Source organism: Panthera onca, chromosome C1, assembly GCF_046562875.1.
Source record: "Panthera onca isolate mPanOnc1 chromosome C1, mPanOnc1 haplotype 2, whole genome shotgun sequence".
NCBI classification, from domain to species: Eukaryota; Metazoa; Chordata; class Mammalia; order Carnivora; family Felidae; genus Panthera; species Panthera onca.
Genome location: NC_138346.1, coordinates 198,139,393 through 198,159,734, shown reverse-complemented (window position 1 = coordinate 198,159,734; position 20,342 = coordinate 198,139,393). Strand labels below are relative to the sequence as shown.

Below are 20,342 nucleotides of genomic sequence, written 5' to 3'. Positions count from 1 at the left end.
CAGCAACCCAAGTTTAAGGACAAGGTCCTTGAGCAGTTTACTGTCAATAGCACTTAACACTATTTCTACAAAACAACCAGAGACACTTTACGGTATTTACGTGTCATACCCCATAAAACGACCCTTCTATTCCTTGTCTTCCCACCACAACCCACCCCGTAAATCCACATTAACCACTAAGAATTTAAAATCCCTTTAACCAAAGGGCCCAGATTTGAGGAATAATGAATGAACTGGAAAAAAACGCTACCTGTGGCATCCATGAAAACAAGATCCAAAATGTGGTAGTAAACCATGCCCCCCCCCCAAAACAACACCTACTCTTTAAACAGAGACCCAACGGAAAAAGTAGCTTCTAGGGGGAAATTCCATAAATGAGAACGATTCTATTAAAAAAAACTTTTTTATAGGTGAAAAAAAATTTTAAGCATTATCTGGGTACTACTCATCAGTGCTAAGACTGTCTCCCATTTTCCCCTTCTAAGCAACCAGAAGAAGCAAACCATTACAAAACAGTACACGATAAATTCATTATCTAGGATATGCCCCTGCTGAGGAGACAATTCTAAGAATTGTAAGTAATACGAGGGTATAATTTATCATCCAAACCAGGATACTCCTAAGAGCAAGAAAAGGGCACTATTAATAAATATTCCAGACATGGTATAAACGGGTAGTGTCTTGGGTGGCCCAGGATACATGGTCTCCCTATATAAAAGGATTGAGGACCGTGTTATTCTGAATCAGACTAATATAAAACAACGTTACATTCTAGTAAGGGGAGCATAGCCAGTGAGTACATTCTGTGCCCTTCATCCCTAAAAGAAACCTTATAGCTGGTACGAATTAAAGCTACTGTGTGTTCCCTCTCACGTACATGCCCTACCACCACCCGGCCAGAAGTCAACTATACCAAACCTTGCTACAGGCTGCCTGAGAATCAGGAGAGAAAGGCTATCCACTTCACCCGAAAGACCTTAGGTAAGTGGTTATTACTCTGTGCCTCAAACTTCCTCCAAAGACTATAATTCTTTACACTCACAAGATTAAAAAATTAGATTAGGAATACTAAACAACTGAATCGTGTTCTACAAACGGTGGTCCAAAATGAATTTTAATTCTGGCTGTGGTAGAAATTAGGATCAGAGATAGATGTGTGTGTATTTAGACACACATACATTAGCTTTAGACTAACATTAAAATTATTCAAAATTAAATTCTCTACCTGTACATCAACCACTAAGGATTTTGAAAAGGATGCACCACCACTAAAGGTTACCTATGTAAGTGAAGAATACTGCCAAATGTACAAGACAGATACACAATATTATCTGAATAGCGTGTACATTAAATTACAGGGTAAAACCTACAAATCAATCATGACCAGAGATGGAATGAGAGGCATCCATGGAAGGGATACAATTAAGAACAAGTCACATAAGCTACATCTCTGGGTGTTCAAAATGAGGGAGATGACACTGACCCACCTACCTCAAAGGGAGCTTATGAGTCTCAAATGATCTAATGCGTAAGTTCTCAACCGCTTCCCTCCACACTAACAAGCCAGAGAGCTAGGACACACTTCCATTAGTGACCACAGTTACTCCCAAGATAGTGATTTGGGAGAAACTTGGGGAAAGTCCCAAGGAACCCACCACTCCCCCCCCCCCCCCCCCCCCCGCCCCCCACCCAGGTGATTTTGTTATTTGTGAATCACTGCAATGATAAGGATAGAATCCTTCTGCAAATAATAGAGTCCTATGCGAATGCAAAAAACCTGTTCTGGCAAAGCACCAGGCATTGACAGCTCTTAAAAGTTCCACTTTACCAGTAAATTTAGAATCTTTGTGGTATGGCCTACACTAGACCCAATTCTCAAAAAGGACAGTTAAGGAAGGAAAAAGAAAACTAAAATCAAAATAAAGCTAATCAAAACAAAAGCCCACAGCCCCCATTCAAAAATCAGAAGTGTAAAACATACAAACCTAAAATCTTTGACGTCTGCGTCAATCCCATTCTGCACTGGTAAACCATTGGTCTTGTCCATCACATCACCCTCCTCCTTCAAATCTCCTAGCTTATCTCCATCAAAGGTACCCTTGTTCTTCTTTTCACCTTTGTCGTTTTCATCACTGTCTGCATCCCTTGGGCCCTGTTTAAAAAATAGCTTCAGCTTCACTAATCATCATCAACTAATAATAGCGGGCAACCACTGTGGACACCAGACTACACTAGATGCTAATTACAACAGGATAGTGTCCGGGCCCTTTCAAGACAGTACAATCTAATTAACAGACAACATAGAGGCAGGAACACTGCAGAAAGTCTTGCCAAATGGGGGAGACAGACATACAATTATGTTACAGAGTTTAGAACGGTCTTACCATGCCCAGTGCCCCACCATCCCGTTTTCTCTTTTCTACCCAAAGCCCAGCCACAATTTTACATCTCTTGGTCCCACTTCTCGACTTCCAATTCTAATTCCATATAACAGGATGACTCCTAATAAGCCCCAGGTGTGGCAGCTCACAGTCTAGTTAGAAGGTGTTGCGCCTACGAAAAGAATTTCCTGCTATGCCACTGCCTGTGTAAACTCCCTCGCTTCTGAATACTGTGCTAAGTGTGGTCTGACATCAGTCCAATTCAATCACCTTACCCTTTAACTCGAGACATGTGCCCTGCCAATCAATGTGCACCACTACCCCCTCCGCTCCACAATAGTTCTCAGGGCTGACTGCATCGATAATTCACCAATCATCCTTCACTTCATTTTTTTGTTTTAATCCTTCAAAACATGTTCAATCTAAGTGTGAAAGTCTTTCACCAAAAGAAAGTACTCTGAGAAGTGCTCATCTGTTGTCTCACCCTCTGCCTGTCCCACAGCAGATTATGAGACTATGAGGGAGCACCTACAGCTGGATCGCTGGTGCAGCACACTTGACCTCTGAAGTGTTTCAAGCTACAAAGACTGGAAGACTGAACCTAAAAGAACTGTCTTGGTGCCACGCACACCGATGCCTTATCTTCTAAGGGAATTAAGTCTGTCTCCTCTTATCAACAATCCTAAATTAAGACCAGGACATAGAAAGCAAATGTGCCTTGATTTCCAAAAGGAAATGAAGATTTGGTAGAGTGACTTGACATGGTTCACAGAGCTTTGCAGAATCTTACCGAACGGTAAGTAACCTTTCCTTTTATAAAACTGGAGAGGCAACCTTGCTTGTTGTCCTCACCACCGACTTCTAGTCAAAGGAAGAAACAAATACACCTGGCCCAAATTAAAGCTCCTGGCAAAAGGCAAGAGCCAATGAGAAAAAGAGGAGCTGCTTTACAGCATTTCCAGTCATCACAACCACATTTTGGGGGTGGGGGTGTGTCAATAATGGAGGCCGGAGCAGCAGACGCTCCGTTGTGAACAGGCAAGACCCACGAATGCAAAATACACACACGCTCTCAGGCGAGTTCCTGGAGAACTCTGGCCCAGAGAGGATAACTCACGAATCCCGACATTCTTAGAGCTTTCTTTCACCTGCCAGTCACAGCCCATTTGACTTTCAAATTCATTCTCGGTTCAAGACACAGAAAAACATTTCACGGCTAATATGAACCAAGGAACACAAGAAGGAACATAGAAAGGATATACAACTTCATACTCATGTGGCATCAAGACGGTAAACTACCGTTTTGGCAGCCACCGAGATGGGACTTTCACAGGAGAATCTTCGAAGTGTAAGACTGTTACAGGTTCAAAAGGAGCGAACGAACAACAGCCAATTCAGTGCCACAGGGAGATCCCAGAGCAGGGATGGGAATACGATAGGATTCTAAAGACACATCTTCCAAAATGTCCAGAAACAATACTTCCCTCCTACTGCAAAGGTCAAACTGACAGAAACCGTGTATTCATTTTCCTATCCCCAGTACTGAATGCAGTGCCTGGCAGAAGTTAAAAAAAGTATGACGAAGGAAACTGAAATGACCAAAAAGTCCTGCAAAACTGAACTACTACTACCGTAAGAAGGACCTTCCCACTGTCTTTATCGTAAGAGTCCAGGAGATAGTGACACGGTCTGGATAACAAACTCTACCTGTATGTGACACCATTAATGTCCAATAACAAGAGTATTAGAAGGATGATCCCACTGACACAACTAAGTAATCTTCCAGAAATCTACAAATCAAGTTCCTGGCTCAGAAGGAACAGTTTGGCTCCAATGTCTCACATGCAGCTCAAAGGTCTGGTGGCCAAATAGGGAGAAAATGGGATAAAGAAGTAGTGGCAAGTTTCACCAACAAGCAAGAAACCTGGTGACGAGAGATTCGCTCTCACCAAATCAACTCTGCATTTTCTTTCCTCGGTGACACTTTAGAAGGGCTTGCTGAGAAGCTGTTGGGCCTATCTCTAAGCCAACTGCCAGGGCCTGAAAACAGTCACTGATACTTAACTTACTCGATTATATTGCCAAGGGCTAGATTTTCAAAGGAATCCCTAGAATGGGCCATTTCTCAACAATATTGTACAGTCTATTCATATAAATTATAGATACCTGGTTTTCTGCTCTGATTAGGCTATTAATTCCTCAGAATAGTAGGTTCCTTCGATTTGAAGGTGGGGGACCCAAGAGAGGCTTCTATTCCTTGATCTGGATGGTCACTGGGTGTATTCGTTTTATAGAAACACATAAAGATGAACATATATGACTTATATGCTTTTTAGCACTTGGGTCACATTTCAGTAAAAAGTTTACTCAAGGAACACCTGGGTGGCTCAGTCAGTTAAGTGTCCAACTCTTGGTTTCGGCTCAGGTCATGATCTTGGGTTCAAGCCCCACATCAGGCTCCACATTGACAGCGAGGGGGCTGCTTGGGATTCTTTCTCTCTCCCTCTCCCTCTGCCCCTCCCCTGCTCGTGTTCTCTCTCAAAACATATAAGTGAACTTAAAAAAAAAAAAAGTTTACTCAAGAGAAAAAGTTCAGTACACCAACGATAGCCCTAAATAAAAATGGCTCACAAGTCTGATTTCTGAATGATACCAAGAGCACAAGTGGGAAGACTTTTTGTCAAAAGTCTGCTATTAAAAGAGAATACAGGGTTCAGGATCATAAAAATGTTCTCTTAGGAATATAAACACTCTAGAGAGAGTAAAACAGGGGTAGAAATGGGATGGTACATTTTATGAGATTTTTAATTAATATTTAAGATAAGGGTATATTCATAGCTATATGGTCTTTAAGAAAGACCTAATCCAGGAGCACCTGGATGGCTCAGTAGGTCGAATGTCCTCAGTAGGTTGATTTCAGCTCAGGTCATGGTCCAGGGTCGTGGGATCAAGCCCCACAGTGGGCTCTGTGCTGAGCGTGGAGCCTACTTAAGATTCTTTCTCTCTCTGCCCCTCTCCTCAGCTCGCAAGGCCCTCTCTCAGGAAAGGAAGGGGAAGGGGATGGGGAAGGGGAAGAGAAGGAAGAAGTAATGCAGAGGAAGGAAGGAAGGAAGGAAGGAAGGAAGGAAGGAAGGAAGGAAGGAAGGAAGGAAGGACGGACTAATCCAGATTGCACAAAACCTACATTCTATCTCGACTGCTAACACTTAACTGGTCACAGGACTTTGGACAGGTCATGAAAACCGAGTCTTCATTTTCTCATCTACAGAACAGGGATAATTTTATTATAACAGAACAGTTATAAAATGATGCATATGCAAAAGGTCTGTGAAGTATAAATCATTTTACACTACAGTACTATGATAATTAGTAAAAGCTATTCACTGGGATGGTATTTCTTAAGTAACATTATTCATGATATCAAGATTAAAACTCTTAAATGCCCCAATTAAGCGGTTTAACTCTAATATAAGTATATAGCCAATCTAGCCCTCCCAGGGACACTCATTTTCACAGTGCAGTGGCTGTATGGCTAACGTTGAACATCACAATCTTTTTAAAATTTACAAGTGTCTGGGCTCTCACCCAGAGATTCTGATTTAATTGGTCTGCAGAAGCTCCCACAAGTATTATAAAAAGCTTCTCCTCCAGCAACTCTAATAAGCACTCACAAATGAGAACCACTGTAATTAAGTCCAACATAAGCATCATAAAGGCAGGGTTTTTGTTTGGCTGTTTTGGTCACATAATAGTACCGAAAAAGTCTATTATCTAAATAAACGAAAAAACAAAGAAGGATTAATAGCATCCTTTTATTGTGGGCTTCCTTTGAATGAATGTTAACTTAAACCTGTAGTATTCAAATATAGGATTCAATGAGTGCTCAAAATGCACGTAGCCAAGCCCAATCGAAATCTCAAGAGTGCGGCCAAGAAGGGTTCTGAGAGATCCCCCGCCCACACAGAGGCGGAAGACTGTGTTCCACTAGTAGATAAAGAACTGACAGAAGAGCAGGCAGAGAGAAGAACTTTATGTCGTGCAGATCAGAATCCATCCATTTATGGCTCAGCTTTGTCAAAAGCCTCACATAACAGGAGGAATATTTCAGGAGAATACCTATTAATTCTGAATGAGTCAGAGAAATGAGAATTTAATTTCTTCTCTTACTGCAGTGATCGTTCCACAACGCTCCATGGGGCAAGTCACATTCAATGAGATTAGTAATGTTCCGCCCTTCTTTCCAAAAAAGAGCATTCTGCATAACCGAAATTAGAACAAAGTTTGAATCCAGGCCCTACCACTTTCCTTCTAAGCCTCATTTTTTGCATCTATAAACTCACAGGGACAACAGTATCTACCTCAAATGGTTGTTCCAATGCTTAAATAAGGCAATACATAAAAGTGCGACTCTTTCAAAAAAAAATTCTTCAAAGTACTTTATTCCATTTTCACATCTTTTCCCCAATGCCTTTTTCAGACACATCCACCCCCACCTCCCAAAGCTTCAAAAGTCCTAGACATCTTATGTTTCCCCATCCCCTGGGAAAAAACTTATAGCTCTAATCGTTAGACCCTTTGTACCACGGATTTTCTTGAGATATGTATGCAGAATCGAGCCACCACCAACTACTACGTTTCATCAAATCGATTTATAAAACATACCATCATTTTATGTGCTAACAAGGAAATACTGGCAATTAAACTGTGATACACTATCATTTTCAAGTTGCATTCCAATTTCAAAATGAATAAGGTGGGGAGGTGTACACTTTAGAAACAGTGGAACACAGAATATACACTGCGCATGTGATCACCTAATTCCTGGTGTGCAAAAAGGTAAGAAGAGTATTCTCTGCGTAGGAGCCACCAGATCCAGGAGGGGGGAAAAAACATATTATCTTGACCATGCAGAATGGTATTTGTTGTTATTACAGAGATGAAAACACAACAAAACCATTTTCTAAAAGGTGGCTGTTGGTTTTTTAACTTTTTATCTAGTCCGTATTTAAAAGCTTGACATTGATAGTAGAGCATGCAGATTTCCTGTTCAAGAGAAGTTCAAATCTAAAGGGGCTCCACCAGGGGCGCCTGGGTGGCTCAGTCGGTTAAGCATCCGACTTCGGCTCAGGTCATGATCTCGCTGTTCATGGGTTTGAGCCCCGCGTCGGGCTCTGTGCTGACAGCTTAGAGCCCAGAGCCTGCTTCAGATTCTGTGTCTGCCTTTCTGGATTTGATCCATGGCCTCCTGGTAATTTAATCCTCCAAGAAAATTACGCATTTGTCAAACTTTAGTGTGCATGCAAATCACCTGAGGATCCTGTCAATTAATAAGCAGGTTTTGATTCCATAGGTCTGGGGTAGGTCTGGGGTAAGTTCCCAGGTCATGAGAATGCTACTGGCCCGTGGACTTGGTGGAGCAAGATTCTGTAAGGTTTACAAAGCATCTTCATATAGATTACACATCCATACAAATGAGACTTTGTGGGTTTTTAATTACTCCATTTTGCAGATGAGAAAATTAAGGTTCAGTTGAAATTCAAACCCCTGACTTCTAACTGCATTACACTACACATAATTTTTAAACAAAATCAATTAAGTAGCACTGGTTACCTAAAACAAATGCAGCGAACACTAGAAAAGCCAGTTATAAGTTTTGTGACCCAAAGGAACTGCCATGAGCGTGCACACGTCCTCCAGGTCAGAAAGCCGCCAGTCTCTACACACAAGTAGAAAGGCCGGCCCAAGGTATTTTTTCCTAAAGATCTTTCTTCTGCAAGGTTGAGGTGGTCTTCACCTCAGCTGAAGTTTAAGTAGTCTTCTCATTTCCCTAGGCACCATAAACCAGAAATGTAGAAATTATAACCCACTCTGCTGACTAGCTAGGCTTCAATCTATTTGAAGATCAGCTGGTATTTCAAAGGCCAACAGTGAGGTCCTTCGATGGGATATTTCACACAGTAGCCTCACAATACGGTAGTCACGTATGATTTTGTAACCACTCTGAACCATGCTCTTGGGGGGACGCAGGGGAGGAAGGCCGTCTTATTCCAGGGGTAAATAAAATAAAGGATACGAAAAGACTCATCTCTGACTTAACTGGTATTCTGAGCTTCCCTATTATCCTGAAACCTGCTACCCTGGTTTTTGATTCATACGTGGAATACTACCAAAATTTTACAGTGGGTGCTAAGAATAAAATACTGCTGTGGGATTCTTACCGTCAGCCTGAAAGTACAGAAGCCAAAACTACTCAACTGAGTCCATCTGTACAATCAAGATGAACTTCAGAAAGCTCAGGCAAGTTAGACAAAGAGTTAAATACCTTCATTCAAGCTGTAACCAAGAAACAAACTTAGTGAAAATGGAAAACCACTGTAGAATGAGTAGATTACTTTAGTTCTAAACTACCCTTAGCAAAAAGTTAGTCAGAGTCTGGGTTATCTGTTGTCAGTATCCAGAAATAGCCCCTTGGTACCTGCTTTGAGGTCTACATTTATTATGCCATCAAAGATGAGGTTTTCAGCTCTTAGAATTAAAATGGAGTCTCCCCACGGCCTACTGGAGGTCCAGTCACCCAAAAAGTAAAAATATCTGAGCGCTCTGACCCATAAGCCACCAACTACCACTCAGAATAATTGTCTACAAAGCAGCTCTTCTCTGAACTCAACACTTTCAATGACAGACGAAATTAAAAGAAGAAGAAGAAGAAGAAGAAGAAGAAGAAGAAGAAGAAGAAGAAGAAGAAGAAAGAAAAAAGGAAAAAGGAAAAAGGAAAAAGAAAAAAGAAAAAAGAAAAAAGGTTCACCTTTTTGCATGCATTCTATGACAACCAAAAAGTGACTCAGGTTTCCATTACCAGAGCTTTGGTCGAATGTCGTCTAACAAACAGGCAGAGCAAAGCCAGGTCATGAAGCTGATAAAAGTAGTTCACTGCTTCTCGGGCCTCCATTCACCAAGAGACTGGATATACAATGTGGTAGCCTGATGTCACTGATCAGTCCTCTGTATCACCCTTGACTCAAGTCAAATACGGGATAGTATTTCATTACCCACAATCAGTTTTTTCTGAGAAGAAGTTGAAACACATCTGGAGAAGTTTTATTTATCTTTATGCAAATCTCAGAGGCTCAGTAAATTATCTGACAGTTCAATTTTCTGACCTCTATATCCTGAGGTCTTAAACTCCTCTGGTGACAATACTGTACAATGGCTGAAAATTACCAATCTCTCAAGACAAATCAGGACGGAAGCCACCTTCACAAAATCCAACACAAGACAATGATGCAGAAGATACTGCTTTGTCATAAGATTAACGGAGGGAATAAATGCTTAAAAGAGAGAAGCAGGCAAAAATCGCAGTAATTCAGTCCCAGTGTTTTATCTGTCTCCTGATTCCAATTATTTTTCTACCTGCTTCCAAACTTTACAGTAACCCAGGCATGTGCCTCCTGGCTAATACCCAAGAATTAGAAACTGGGCACACACATGATAGAGAATTTATGGCAGGAGGCATACAGGATCCAGTTCACCACACTAACAACTTATCTATGCGCAATACCAACCTTTCTCCTACGATAAATAACTAAATAAAAGTTATACACAGAAATTAGCAGGCAACGCTTCCTGGGAAATCTGTGCTCGTGAGACAGGGAAAGTGTGAGGGCAGAAGAAGAGGTGAACCGGGGATAGGTGAACGAAGAGAAGAAGTAACACCATCCTTCCCACGGGACAAGAAGGAAACGATCATTTTGCCCAAACCCATTCCTCACATCCAAGGGTAGATCTTATTTTTCCCAAGTAGTCTCTTGGGAAGGTTCAAATAAAGAAGGCGCTTCCTACCTGATCCACAAGCCACTAAACCTGACCTATGTCTTTGCAAGGTCAAAAGACCCAGAAGCGATCGGGTCAGCTTTGGAATGACCAGGACTCAAGACTCAAGACAAAAGCCGCAGTTTAGTCCCTTCCTCACCCTAAGGGTTTTTATAAAAATAAAAGATCCTCTTCTGGCTAAATTCCTCACATCAAATTTCTAGGTGTGAAGCTGGGAGAAATCCAGAACATCCTCTTACAGGAGTTCATTTTTTCTGGCTTTTCTGTAGAATTAAGAGCTCCAGCCACATGGCAAGTGTCAATGTTAGCTGAAGCATCGTCTTTGACATGCCTAGAATAAAGCTAACTCCACGTGGATTCTGGGTACTTTAAATGTCACCTGTTCTCTTCACACCAACCACGTCAACAATCATTCATTTCATGTCCACTAACATACTGAAGAATTGTACTTGACACATAAGGAAGCTTCACCAAAAATGATACTCTACTACTCTAAAGAAGTTTCAAGTGGAATGAGGAAAAGAGGACCAAGCCTCTGATACCCAGCAACAGATACATGGCAATAAAAATACTGATCATAAATGCTGTAAGGTAAAGTGAGATCGTTATGGAGGCAAAATTATTAACAGGATTTGGGGAAAAGACGGTCTTTTATAAGACTGCCAAAAACAGTATTAGCCAAAAAAGACTTCACAGAGAAAGGATTCTGAAAACATACAAAGCAAGTCGAGTCAGAAGGAAAGGAGGGAAAACAGATTCAGGCTGCCTTTCATGACCTTCCTGGCTGTGACACGGAATATAAAACCAGTCACAGAACACATTTGAGGAAGACTCAAATGGAAATTCAAGGTAAGACTTCTAGATCTAGAAAGTTGATGACAAGAAAGAACCAGTTTTGAGAAAGAAAGGCTACCAAAGATGCTTGAGAAAGACTGCGTAAGACGTAAAGGGGAAGAGGCTATAGACAGAGGAACTGCTTTGGCAACAACTGAGCATCACAGAGGTCAAACGATGATCAGTCCCCTCCCCCCACCCCTGCCCCCACAAAAGTGTGCAGATCTGGAACTAACAGACATGCTAATGTCCTGACAGGCAAGGTACAAGAGGCAAAGCTGTTCAAAGAGGGCCAAAGACCATACCATAATTAAAGCCTAGCTAGCAAAATAAGAATGGTCCTACATATCTGGTTCACTTTAAAGATTTCTGGGTTTTGGCAAATCGCTGCTCTCGGATCTATTCCCAGCTTCAGCTTTCTTATTTTAATTCCTTCTGTTTTTACTTTGTTTGTTTGTTTGTCTGTCTGTCTGTCTGTTTGTTTTAAACCAAAAATGTCTTCTGATAGACCAAGGAACTGAGAACTAGATTTCGGTTCTACCTCACATCATTATCAATGTATCCCCCAAAAAAAACATCATGTCTCTGTTTTTAAAAAGTTCAGTGTACATCTCCTACTGTGTTTGCAGACATCGAATTGCAATAAAAGTGTTTTAAAATACACTGTAATTAGTGCTGTGAATATCTAAGGAAACTAAACAGGCATGTTTTGCTTTAGGGGGGGGAAAAAAGAGAGATATAGGAACAAGTTCCTCAAGCCAACTTACAAATCCTCCTTTTCTTAGACAGGAATCGCCCGGGGATGAGCTCAACACATACTCCACCATGCTAACGCCTAGTCCCCCACTCTCCGACCGTGGGGACAGTACAGAATTGACCTCACTGTTCACATGGAAACTCTGACCAGGTCTTCTCTGCACCATGATTGGCTGGGAAACTGAATGATCTACAAAAAAGATACACAAGCATGATACAGTGCAGCCAGAGGCTCAAACAAATTATGAGTGATGTCTCATGGATAAACCAATGACTGGGAATCAGGAAGCCTGCCATGGTCAGGTGAGCCAAAACCTCCTATTGTGTTTTTCCCTAAGTATAAATTCTACATAAACTAAGGAAAACGGAACACACTCCTCATATATCCAGGACAGCAGAACAATACAGCAGTTCACATAACTGGTTTACCTAGGTATAGTGGATAAATTGTTTACCCCTTTCAAGTAGCAGAATTTCTTTTTAATATATTTTATTAGTAATATTGCTGAAACAAAATGTGATTTTACTGCCCTTTTTAAAACCAACAACATAATTTGATATTTTCTGATGACTCACTGTCATCCGAGGTTCCATTTTTACATTGCGCTGTAACACAGCACGTTGGCTTTTTGGGATTTCCGTCTCCTTCCTCCCTATCCTCTGTTATTTCTTTCTGCTGTCAGTGTGTGCCTCTACAGGTCCTCCCCATCCCTCTTCAGGGGTAGTCTGTCAGAAGAGCATCCGTGCCCAGTAACTTGATTTGGCCCCAACCACATTTACAAATAGATCATCCCATACACAGTACACAGGGGGGCAAGGGGAGGAAAAAGAAACATGAACTTCAAATGGCAGGCATGGATTTTCTAATTCCGAGTATGTTGACAGCAGTACAGAACAAGAAGTTATAGCTGAAATTACGGTCATTTCAAACAGACCACTCCCCTGTGGCTAGCACTTCAATAAAATATTGAAGATTTGATTTTGTGTTAATTATGTTTTAATAAATTACATCATATAAGCTCCTTCATGGCAATTATACTAAAGGACAGGACATTGCTTGACATGCTTATGTCACTGATGTGAAATTCATGACTTGCCAATTGCTGAGGAAAGGAGCTCTAAGACAGGCATAAATCACAGTACAGATGCTAGATCTAGATTACCTGATGTTCCCCAGGCACTGTCTCGCCATTGATCACCCAGGAATATTCCTTTTGGTCCATCTTTGCTGGATTCATCTGTTTCCCAAAACTTTTTACCTGGCAAGAGCTGCTGCAAATTAAAAATAATAGATGCTTTTAAAGAATTCATAAAGGATGAAAGTACAGCAGTCAACACTTTCTTTCAGACAAGGTACTGCAGATGCTCATGTGCTCTGGAGGGCTTTACTCGCAGTGTTCTGACTACACAGACTGTGGTCAGAGCACTACTGTATATTCGGTAAAAGTCACAGAGAGGCCTAAGGCCAGGAGGGGCCACAGATCAACCCACCACAATAGAGGCTCAGCTTAAATATCTAGAATTATCCATTTAACCTATGCCAAGATTTTATGGGGGGCAGGGGAAAGGGGAGTAATATTAGACCTATTAGTTAAATACTTGCTAAGAAGACTCCTTTTTAAAAAGAATGTACCTACAACTACTAACACACTCCTTTGCCTACATGTGTACTAACTGGCCGTACAAAGTTACTCAAGCTGGGGCATGAACTCAGACCCCAGCCATGGAATGCTAGAGGCAAAACTCACCTCCTTCGTACAGAAGACCGTGTTAACCAAAACATTTTCATCACCAGAAAGAAAAAACAAGCAAAATCTTCCCAACCACAACATTAACCTATTCCAAGATCTTGGGAAGACAGAACAGCCAATTTCCCCATTACTGGAAGGGAAATAAAACCTCCTATCCTCAGTTAATTTTAACAAAACTTAATAATACCATTAAAGTGACTTCACAAAACACTCCATGCTTCACAGAAATGTATACATCACTGGCCCTAAACCAATATGAAAACTTTAAACCAGCTGTGACCAAAGAAATGCAAAGTACCATTTAAGCAAAACCAGTACAGTTTTGCCCAACAGCAAAGCATTAGCGACCAGGGTCAGTTACAAAGTGAAATTCCACTGGAATTCCATCATTCTTCATTTTGGTCATCAGCTTTACTCACTAAAATGTTCCCCTTATTTCCTCTAAGTATGTTTTCACTTCAGCTACTACTAGTCAGACAAGAAAGACAGAAGTTTGAGACAGTAATCGCTGCTTTTGAGCATAAAAGAAGCACCTGGAGAGTTGAAGTTCTCAGAGGAACAGAATCAAAAATCAGAAAGCAAAATATTTGCTCTCCTCCTTGATAATAAAGGTTTGCCTTTCCAATTTATAACCCATACCGCAGCAATAATGGGGGAATAACTCAACTTTGTCGTCACTGAAATCAATCTCGGATTTCCAAATCTGGATTCTGGGTTTCTCAGCGTAATTTCAATTCTGTCTCTATACATCTGCCTGGCAGACCTGGGTTACAACCTGGTCAAAGTCGTTTCCCACACACTTTTCTCTTCAGGGCCTAATCTGTTATTTTCTAATCTAGCAAGATCGTGTCAAAAGACACATCTTGGTCTGGCATTCAGTAAGCTTACGTTTACTTGAAGATGAACAGTTATAAGCAGTCGGTGCCTAGAATGCCTCGTGGGTTCATTCTCTGAGGGAAACAAGGACAGACAGAGCTGGTCTGTTAATCTGAGATGGGGGCAGGGGTGGGGGGAACGGCGGGTGGGCAGAAGGGAGAGCTAAGCAGTGGGGTCAGAAGCAGTGGCGTCAGGAAGTCCTGGACTAGACGACTTCGATGTGTCCTGGGACAAACTGAACTGCCCTAGGCCTCATTCTTTCTGTACTGATGATGGAAATAATTTTCAGGTTGTGATGATTAAAGATGTTGTTGAGGAGTGCCTAGCACAATGCCCACCACACAGCAGGTTTTCAATAAATGTATTCAGTGTTATCACGCCAGGGCAAAATAGCTGTAAATCACAGAAAGGACACTGAAAATTAACGTGAACTACTCAAGCACAATTCAAGAATTCTTGTTTTTAAACTTATTTTTCTTCTTTTAGTCTCAAAAATGGCCTCTCACAAGATTACAAGTATTTCCCTATTGGTTGTATCTTTTCCAACTAAAATTGTGATTTTTCTCCTGCATTTTGTAGGTGGTGTGAACACACAGGAGTCTATGTCAACTTCTCTTTTGCGTACAAGAAAGAATGAAAGCAGAAGGGACACCTCACTTACTGGTTAATTTCCATATAATAGTGGATGTTTTCCACATAATGATGGAAAGAGAGCAAAGGTCATCAAAAAAAAAAAAAAAAAAAAAGGCCAAGGGGCACCTGAGTGGCTCAGTTGGTTAAGCGACTGACTTCTGCTCATGTCACGATCTTGTGGTTCATGAGTTCAAGCCCCACATCTGGCTCTGTGCTGACAGCTCAGAGCCTGGAGCCTGTTTTGGATTCTGTGTCTCCCTCGCTCTCTGCCCCTCCCCCCTCGTGCGCACGCGCGCGCGCTCTCTCTCTCTCTCTCTCCCTCTCTCAAAAAGAAACATAATTTGTCTTTTAAAGAGTCAAAATGGCGCTCATCACTCTCCACACAAATATGGAAATCTTTACTGAGAACTCAAGGAAAAGCTTCTTTGAATATCAGCCTCCGTATGCAAATACAGTCCGTTGGTAATTCGTCAAACTGCCGACAAAGCAGCAGCCCTTGAACTCAAGGCTTCAAAAATGACTTCTGGAATCCTGTCTCCTTTCACTATAGCTTGCCAGGCTGTCATAACATAACATACAAAGCCAGCAAAAGCAGGTGAACATGTAAGCAAGGCTGGTTCCAGGCCAAATTCTCTCAAAAGGAAACAACACAACAGACATGTAGAAAGGTGCTAGAAAGTGGAGCTTTTACTTCGAAGTAGTAACAGATGCAACAAGTCTCAAAGGAACGAATACACACCCAAAACCCCAAGACCCTTGTCAGGTACCGAGAGGCAACCATGTCTCCATTAGCAATCGGGTAAATGCAAACCCTCCACAGAGACTAGAAACAGCGCGAGAAGTCCTAGAAGTCCACGTGCTCTGGCAAAGTAGTAGCGAGGAGGTCGATGACCCATTATCAATGCAAACAGCTTGGCCTGAAAGGGCAAGTGTGTAAGAGATCATGAAAAAAGGGGTGGGAGAAGGAGGCGCTAACACACCGATTCTGGGAGGGAAAGAGACGGAACCAAGTTGCAAGAGTGCTCTCCAAATGGGAAGAAAGTTAAAATTCCACACCAAGCAACGTGGGCGAAGAGGGAAGCAAACTCAGCAAAGCTCTTCAGTCTCGGGTCTGACACAGAACCCAGCCTTTCTCACTTTCCTCCACAACATACCCATCCCCACCCCTCCCTTGGGTGCTCATCAGCCTCAGACTGGGACCTCTGCCTGCCGGTACTCATGCCCCTGTGTGATCCCCTCCCCTTGACCGTGGGCCGGACCTAGTGACTTGCTCCTGAGGAACAACACATGGTAAGAGGAATGGCGTGTCGGCCTCAAAATTACCTTGCAAGCACTGATGACCCCTCCTGCTTGCTCTCCTGCTTGCTCACTTTGAGGAAGCTAGCTGCTACGCCGCGACCTGCCCTGCGGAGAGGCCCCACGTGGCAAAACCCAAGAGAGGCCAGGGGCCATCCATCCATTAGGAACTCGGGCCCTCCGAACAACAGCCTGTTAGGAACTTAATCCCGACATCAATCTCGCGAGTGAGCTTAAAAGCAGACCGGTCCCCCGTTGAACTCGGAGACGGCCGCAGCCCCCGCTGCAATCCTGAGTGCAGCTTGGGAGGGGCCCCGAAAGAGAGGTCTTCCAAAGCCATGAGTGGGTTCCCAGCTCACAGAAACTGTGAGGTGTAAACAACTCTGTTGTTTTAGGCCTTGAGATTTTGAGGTAACGTGTCAGGTGGCAACAGGAACTCATACAGTTGTGAATGTATTTGAATACAGCTGTTCTGATATTCAACACGTTTCTTAAGTCTGATTTCAATAGGGGCGCCCGCCTGCGTGGCTCAGTCGGTTGAGCCGACTCTCGATTTGGGCTCAGGTCACGATGCCAGGGTCGTGGGATGGAGCCCCAGACGGGGCTCGGCGCTGAGTGGGGAGCCTGCTTAACATACTCTCTCGCTTGCTCGCTTGCTCTCTCTCTCTCTCTCTGCCCTCCCCCACTTGCGCTTTCTAAATAAAGTAAGTAAGTAAGGCGCCTGGGTGGCTTGGTCAGCTAAGTGTCCGACTCTTAATTTTGGCTCCGTTCATGATCTCACGGTTCATGGGTTAGAGCCCACGCTGCATCAGGCTCTGTACTGACAGTGCGGAGCCTACTTGGGATTCTCTCTCTCCCTCCCTCTCTCTCTCTCTCAAAAATAAATAAATTTTAAAAATAAATAAATAATACAAAATCTCTTTAAAAATAAATAAAAGTTTGTTTTCAAGAAGCACTTCTCATTCCTTTTCTAGTATCTACAGTCCAAGGACTTTTGACTTTGGAAAAAATAACATGCTTTTCATTTCCCATTTTCCCCTACTTTGTCTCATAGCCCTTCTGCATTAAAAAAAAAAAAAGTACTAACTTCTGCAAAATTAGATGGGCTTAGATATATTAAGCTTACCGAAAACTAGTAGCAGTCAGATATTCGAGTCAACTAAAATAACGACATTCACCATTCAAATCTGATCAGAGTTAAAGAAGCTATAATCTACTGAATTATAAAATAAAACAAAGTGACGATGAGTATCTGTTATTTCAAATGCAACAGCAACCCCTCTGGAGGTATCATCTACAGTATTGGCTAAAACAGACTGACTGGCTCACCAACCCACTGGCATAAACACCAGGAGTTGCCAAACCTTCATTTAAGCCACACCTAAATCCAACACCAAAAATTTAAAACCAACCATTGTATGAAAAGTGAATTACTGCTTACCCCATCAAAAACTTGGAAATAAAATTGTTCTTTGACAGGAAAAAAAAAAAAAAAAAGGAACGGATCACAGCAGAGGTTTACAAAATTTACTTTAAAGAAAGATTAGGCAATAAGAGGATTAAAAGATTTGACAATTCTAAAGGAAGATAACTGGAATTAGGAATTGGTCCAACAAAAGCAAAAGAGACCCAGGGAGTCAGATGTAGGCAGTATTACCCAGGTGGCAAATTTAGGGAGAGGGCATATGATGCACAGTCTATCCTCATAAAAGCAATGAATGCATCAAGCTAGATAGCAGCCTGATTACAGTAGCCACTAAAAACATCTAAGTAACTTCCCTGGCTCAGACTCTTGCTGAGCAAGCAAACTTCATACGAGAACTTGGCTCCCTCCTGTAGCCAGGCATGCTGATCACTGAACACAATTATCCTGCCCACTTGAGAGTTATTATTTCTCCTTATAAATTAGTAAACTGTATTTTGGTTTTCATATAGAAGTCTCTTGTGGTTCTGGTTAGTATAGGTCAATCCCATAATCCAATCACCTCTGAATTAGTGATCAAGATCCCTTTCAAGATCTACTAACTGAGAACCAGGACTTGGGAGGTCCCAGCATCCTCCCCAGCCAACAACAGACTCTGTACTCTTCCCTGTATCGTCCCATTAAATGGGATTCCTAGTTGCCCCAAACCCCCCAATATGTGAGTTCTCAAATCTTTGAGGGGGAAAAAAAAAAAACACTGTTTATCCCAGTTTGAACCACAGGTTTATAAAAGAAAAGACACAGAAAGTAAAGAAATCAGTAAGCATACTCATGAGGCTTCTGGAGAACAAAAGAGAAACCAAGCACTGGTTTACAAGCAATGTTAGCCATTCGGAAAATCTCTGAATTTTGTTTGGAAACACCTTTTTTCTTTTACCATCTAACAAAAGAGACCATACACAAAGCCACACTTGCACAATCAATCACAACATTAGCCCCCACTAAGAGCCCTGTAACAGAGGTGGAGACAATAAAGTGCTGATAATATCAAGCACCTGCAGCCTTCTTATTTTAAGCAATAGTACAGTAGTGAAGCCTGCAAGGGTGCTCTGAAGTCATTTTTAAAAACCGACCTGCTTCTGAATCCCAACTCTGTGAAGTTAGCCCCTCTCAGCCTCAGGTTTCTCACCTATAAAATGAACTATCACGAACATTAAATGAGATCTGTGCAAAAAAGTAGTACAAGGCTGAACTCTGAGCAAGCACTCAAAAAATCGGCTGCCACTGTGACTGAAGAACAAAGTGGTAACCAACAGACCTCACACTACGAATGGCTAGCCAAACGACATGCTCCTGGGGTACTCAACTAGCAGGTGTGAGCCCAGCATCACCCAGCCCATGTGTGTGTAAATTCCATAAAATCAAGAGCCCTAACAAACCACCACAAGAAGAGCCATCATTACATCTTTGCAGAAACTAAGAGGCATGATCATTATTAAGGACTGGGTATGTCTGACCACACCACCACGAACATTTGCACAGGGAAGTATCGGTGAGGTTTTCTGATGGTCTCGGTACTCAGTGCACACTCCGACAGGTACTCTGTTCTCAAAAGGAATAAAATTATCAGGTAACTGCTTACAGGACTCAACACTGTCTGCCTCTCAGAGCAGAAATGAGGCTTCTTAAGGAGGAGCATTCACAGGGCGCACGCTACAGCCCTACAGGCATGCTCAGGTTTGATCATGTTATCTGGCAACGCAAACTTCCAACATAAGCTGAGTTTCCTCACTGGAATGTAACCAGTGCAGGAGTCAAATACCTGATGTTTTAAACAGGTGGTGAGGTACAGGACGCTGCCCCCAATTTTTTAATCTCTTAGTACATATTCCCATTACATTCTCATGGTGTTAAAAGAATTCGACATCAACTCAGAGAAAGGACCGCTCAGAACTGACTAAAATAAAGAAGTATAATTTGTAACCACTGACAGTCACAGGTTCTAGGCAGAGTTCTGATGTGTGAACATCATGTAATTTTCAGAAAGCCCTTCTCAAAATCTTAATGCCCTACCTTACCCATGCCCTTCAGACCATACAGGGTTGCAGCCATATCAAGGAAGACAGTACATCAAGTAGTGCTTTCATAATAAATACTATGAACTACACTCAGAAAAAGCTTTAACAAGAAACAGTTTAAATACAAAATTACATGTCAATATACTTTACAAGACTTTTTTTTTTTTTTTTTTTTTTTTAAGGGTATATCCATTCATTCACTGTTAGGATAATTCTTTTGGAAAGGGTAAAGAAAATATATATACATCAAGAGTCATGTTCATTCCTGAGAATATATCTCAACAACAACAAAAGACTGGAATTCAAAAGAAAAGGAAAAAAAACAAAAAAAAAAAACACCTCTACATTCAAAGTACAAGACCAAAACAATCAGGAGCAAGGTAGCTGTGCTACCACAATGGAAGCTCACCCAAAACAGCCATAAAGACTCTAGGTAATGTTTACAGAATTAAAAGTAAAAGACAAAACTGCACAGGTAAAGACC

General features: G+C 41.9%; 1 protein-coding gene across 19 annotated transcripts in view; it reads right to left on the bottom strand.

Moving 5' to 3' along the window:
* Positions 1-20,342, bottom strand: part of PUM1 (pumilio RNA binding family member 1) — a 132,852-nt gene that overhangs the window by 61,463 nt on the left and 51,047 nt on the right. For 9 of the 19 annotated variants that reach the window (XM_060626075.3, XM_060626076.3, XM_060626072.3 and 6 more), the window contains exons 4-6: positions 12,965-13,073; positions 11,813-11,991; positions 1,986-2,152 (exon numbers count right to left, since the gene is read on the bottom strand). The exons of 4 other annotated variants lie outside the window; for them this stretch is intronic. In XM_060626075.3, coding sequence (XP_060482058.1) covers positions 1,986-2,152; positions 11,813-11,991; positions 12,965-13,073 — 455 coding nt within the window. The remainder of the gene's footprint in view (positions 1-1,985; positions 2,153-11,812; positions 11,992-12,964; positions 13,074-20,342) is intronic. 6 more of the 19 variants (XM_060626079.3, XM_060626080.3, XM_060626081.3 and 3 more) reach the window with 3 other exon arrangements.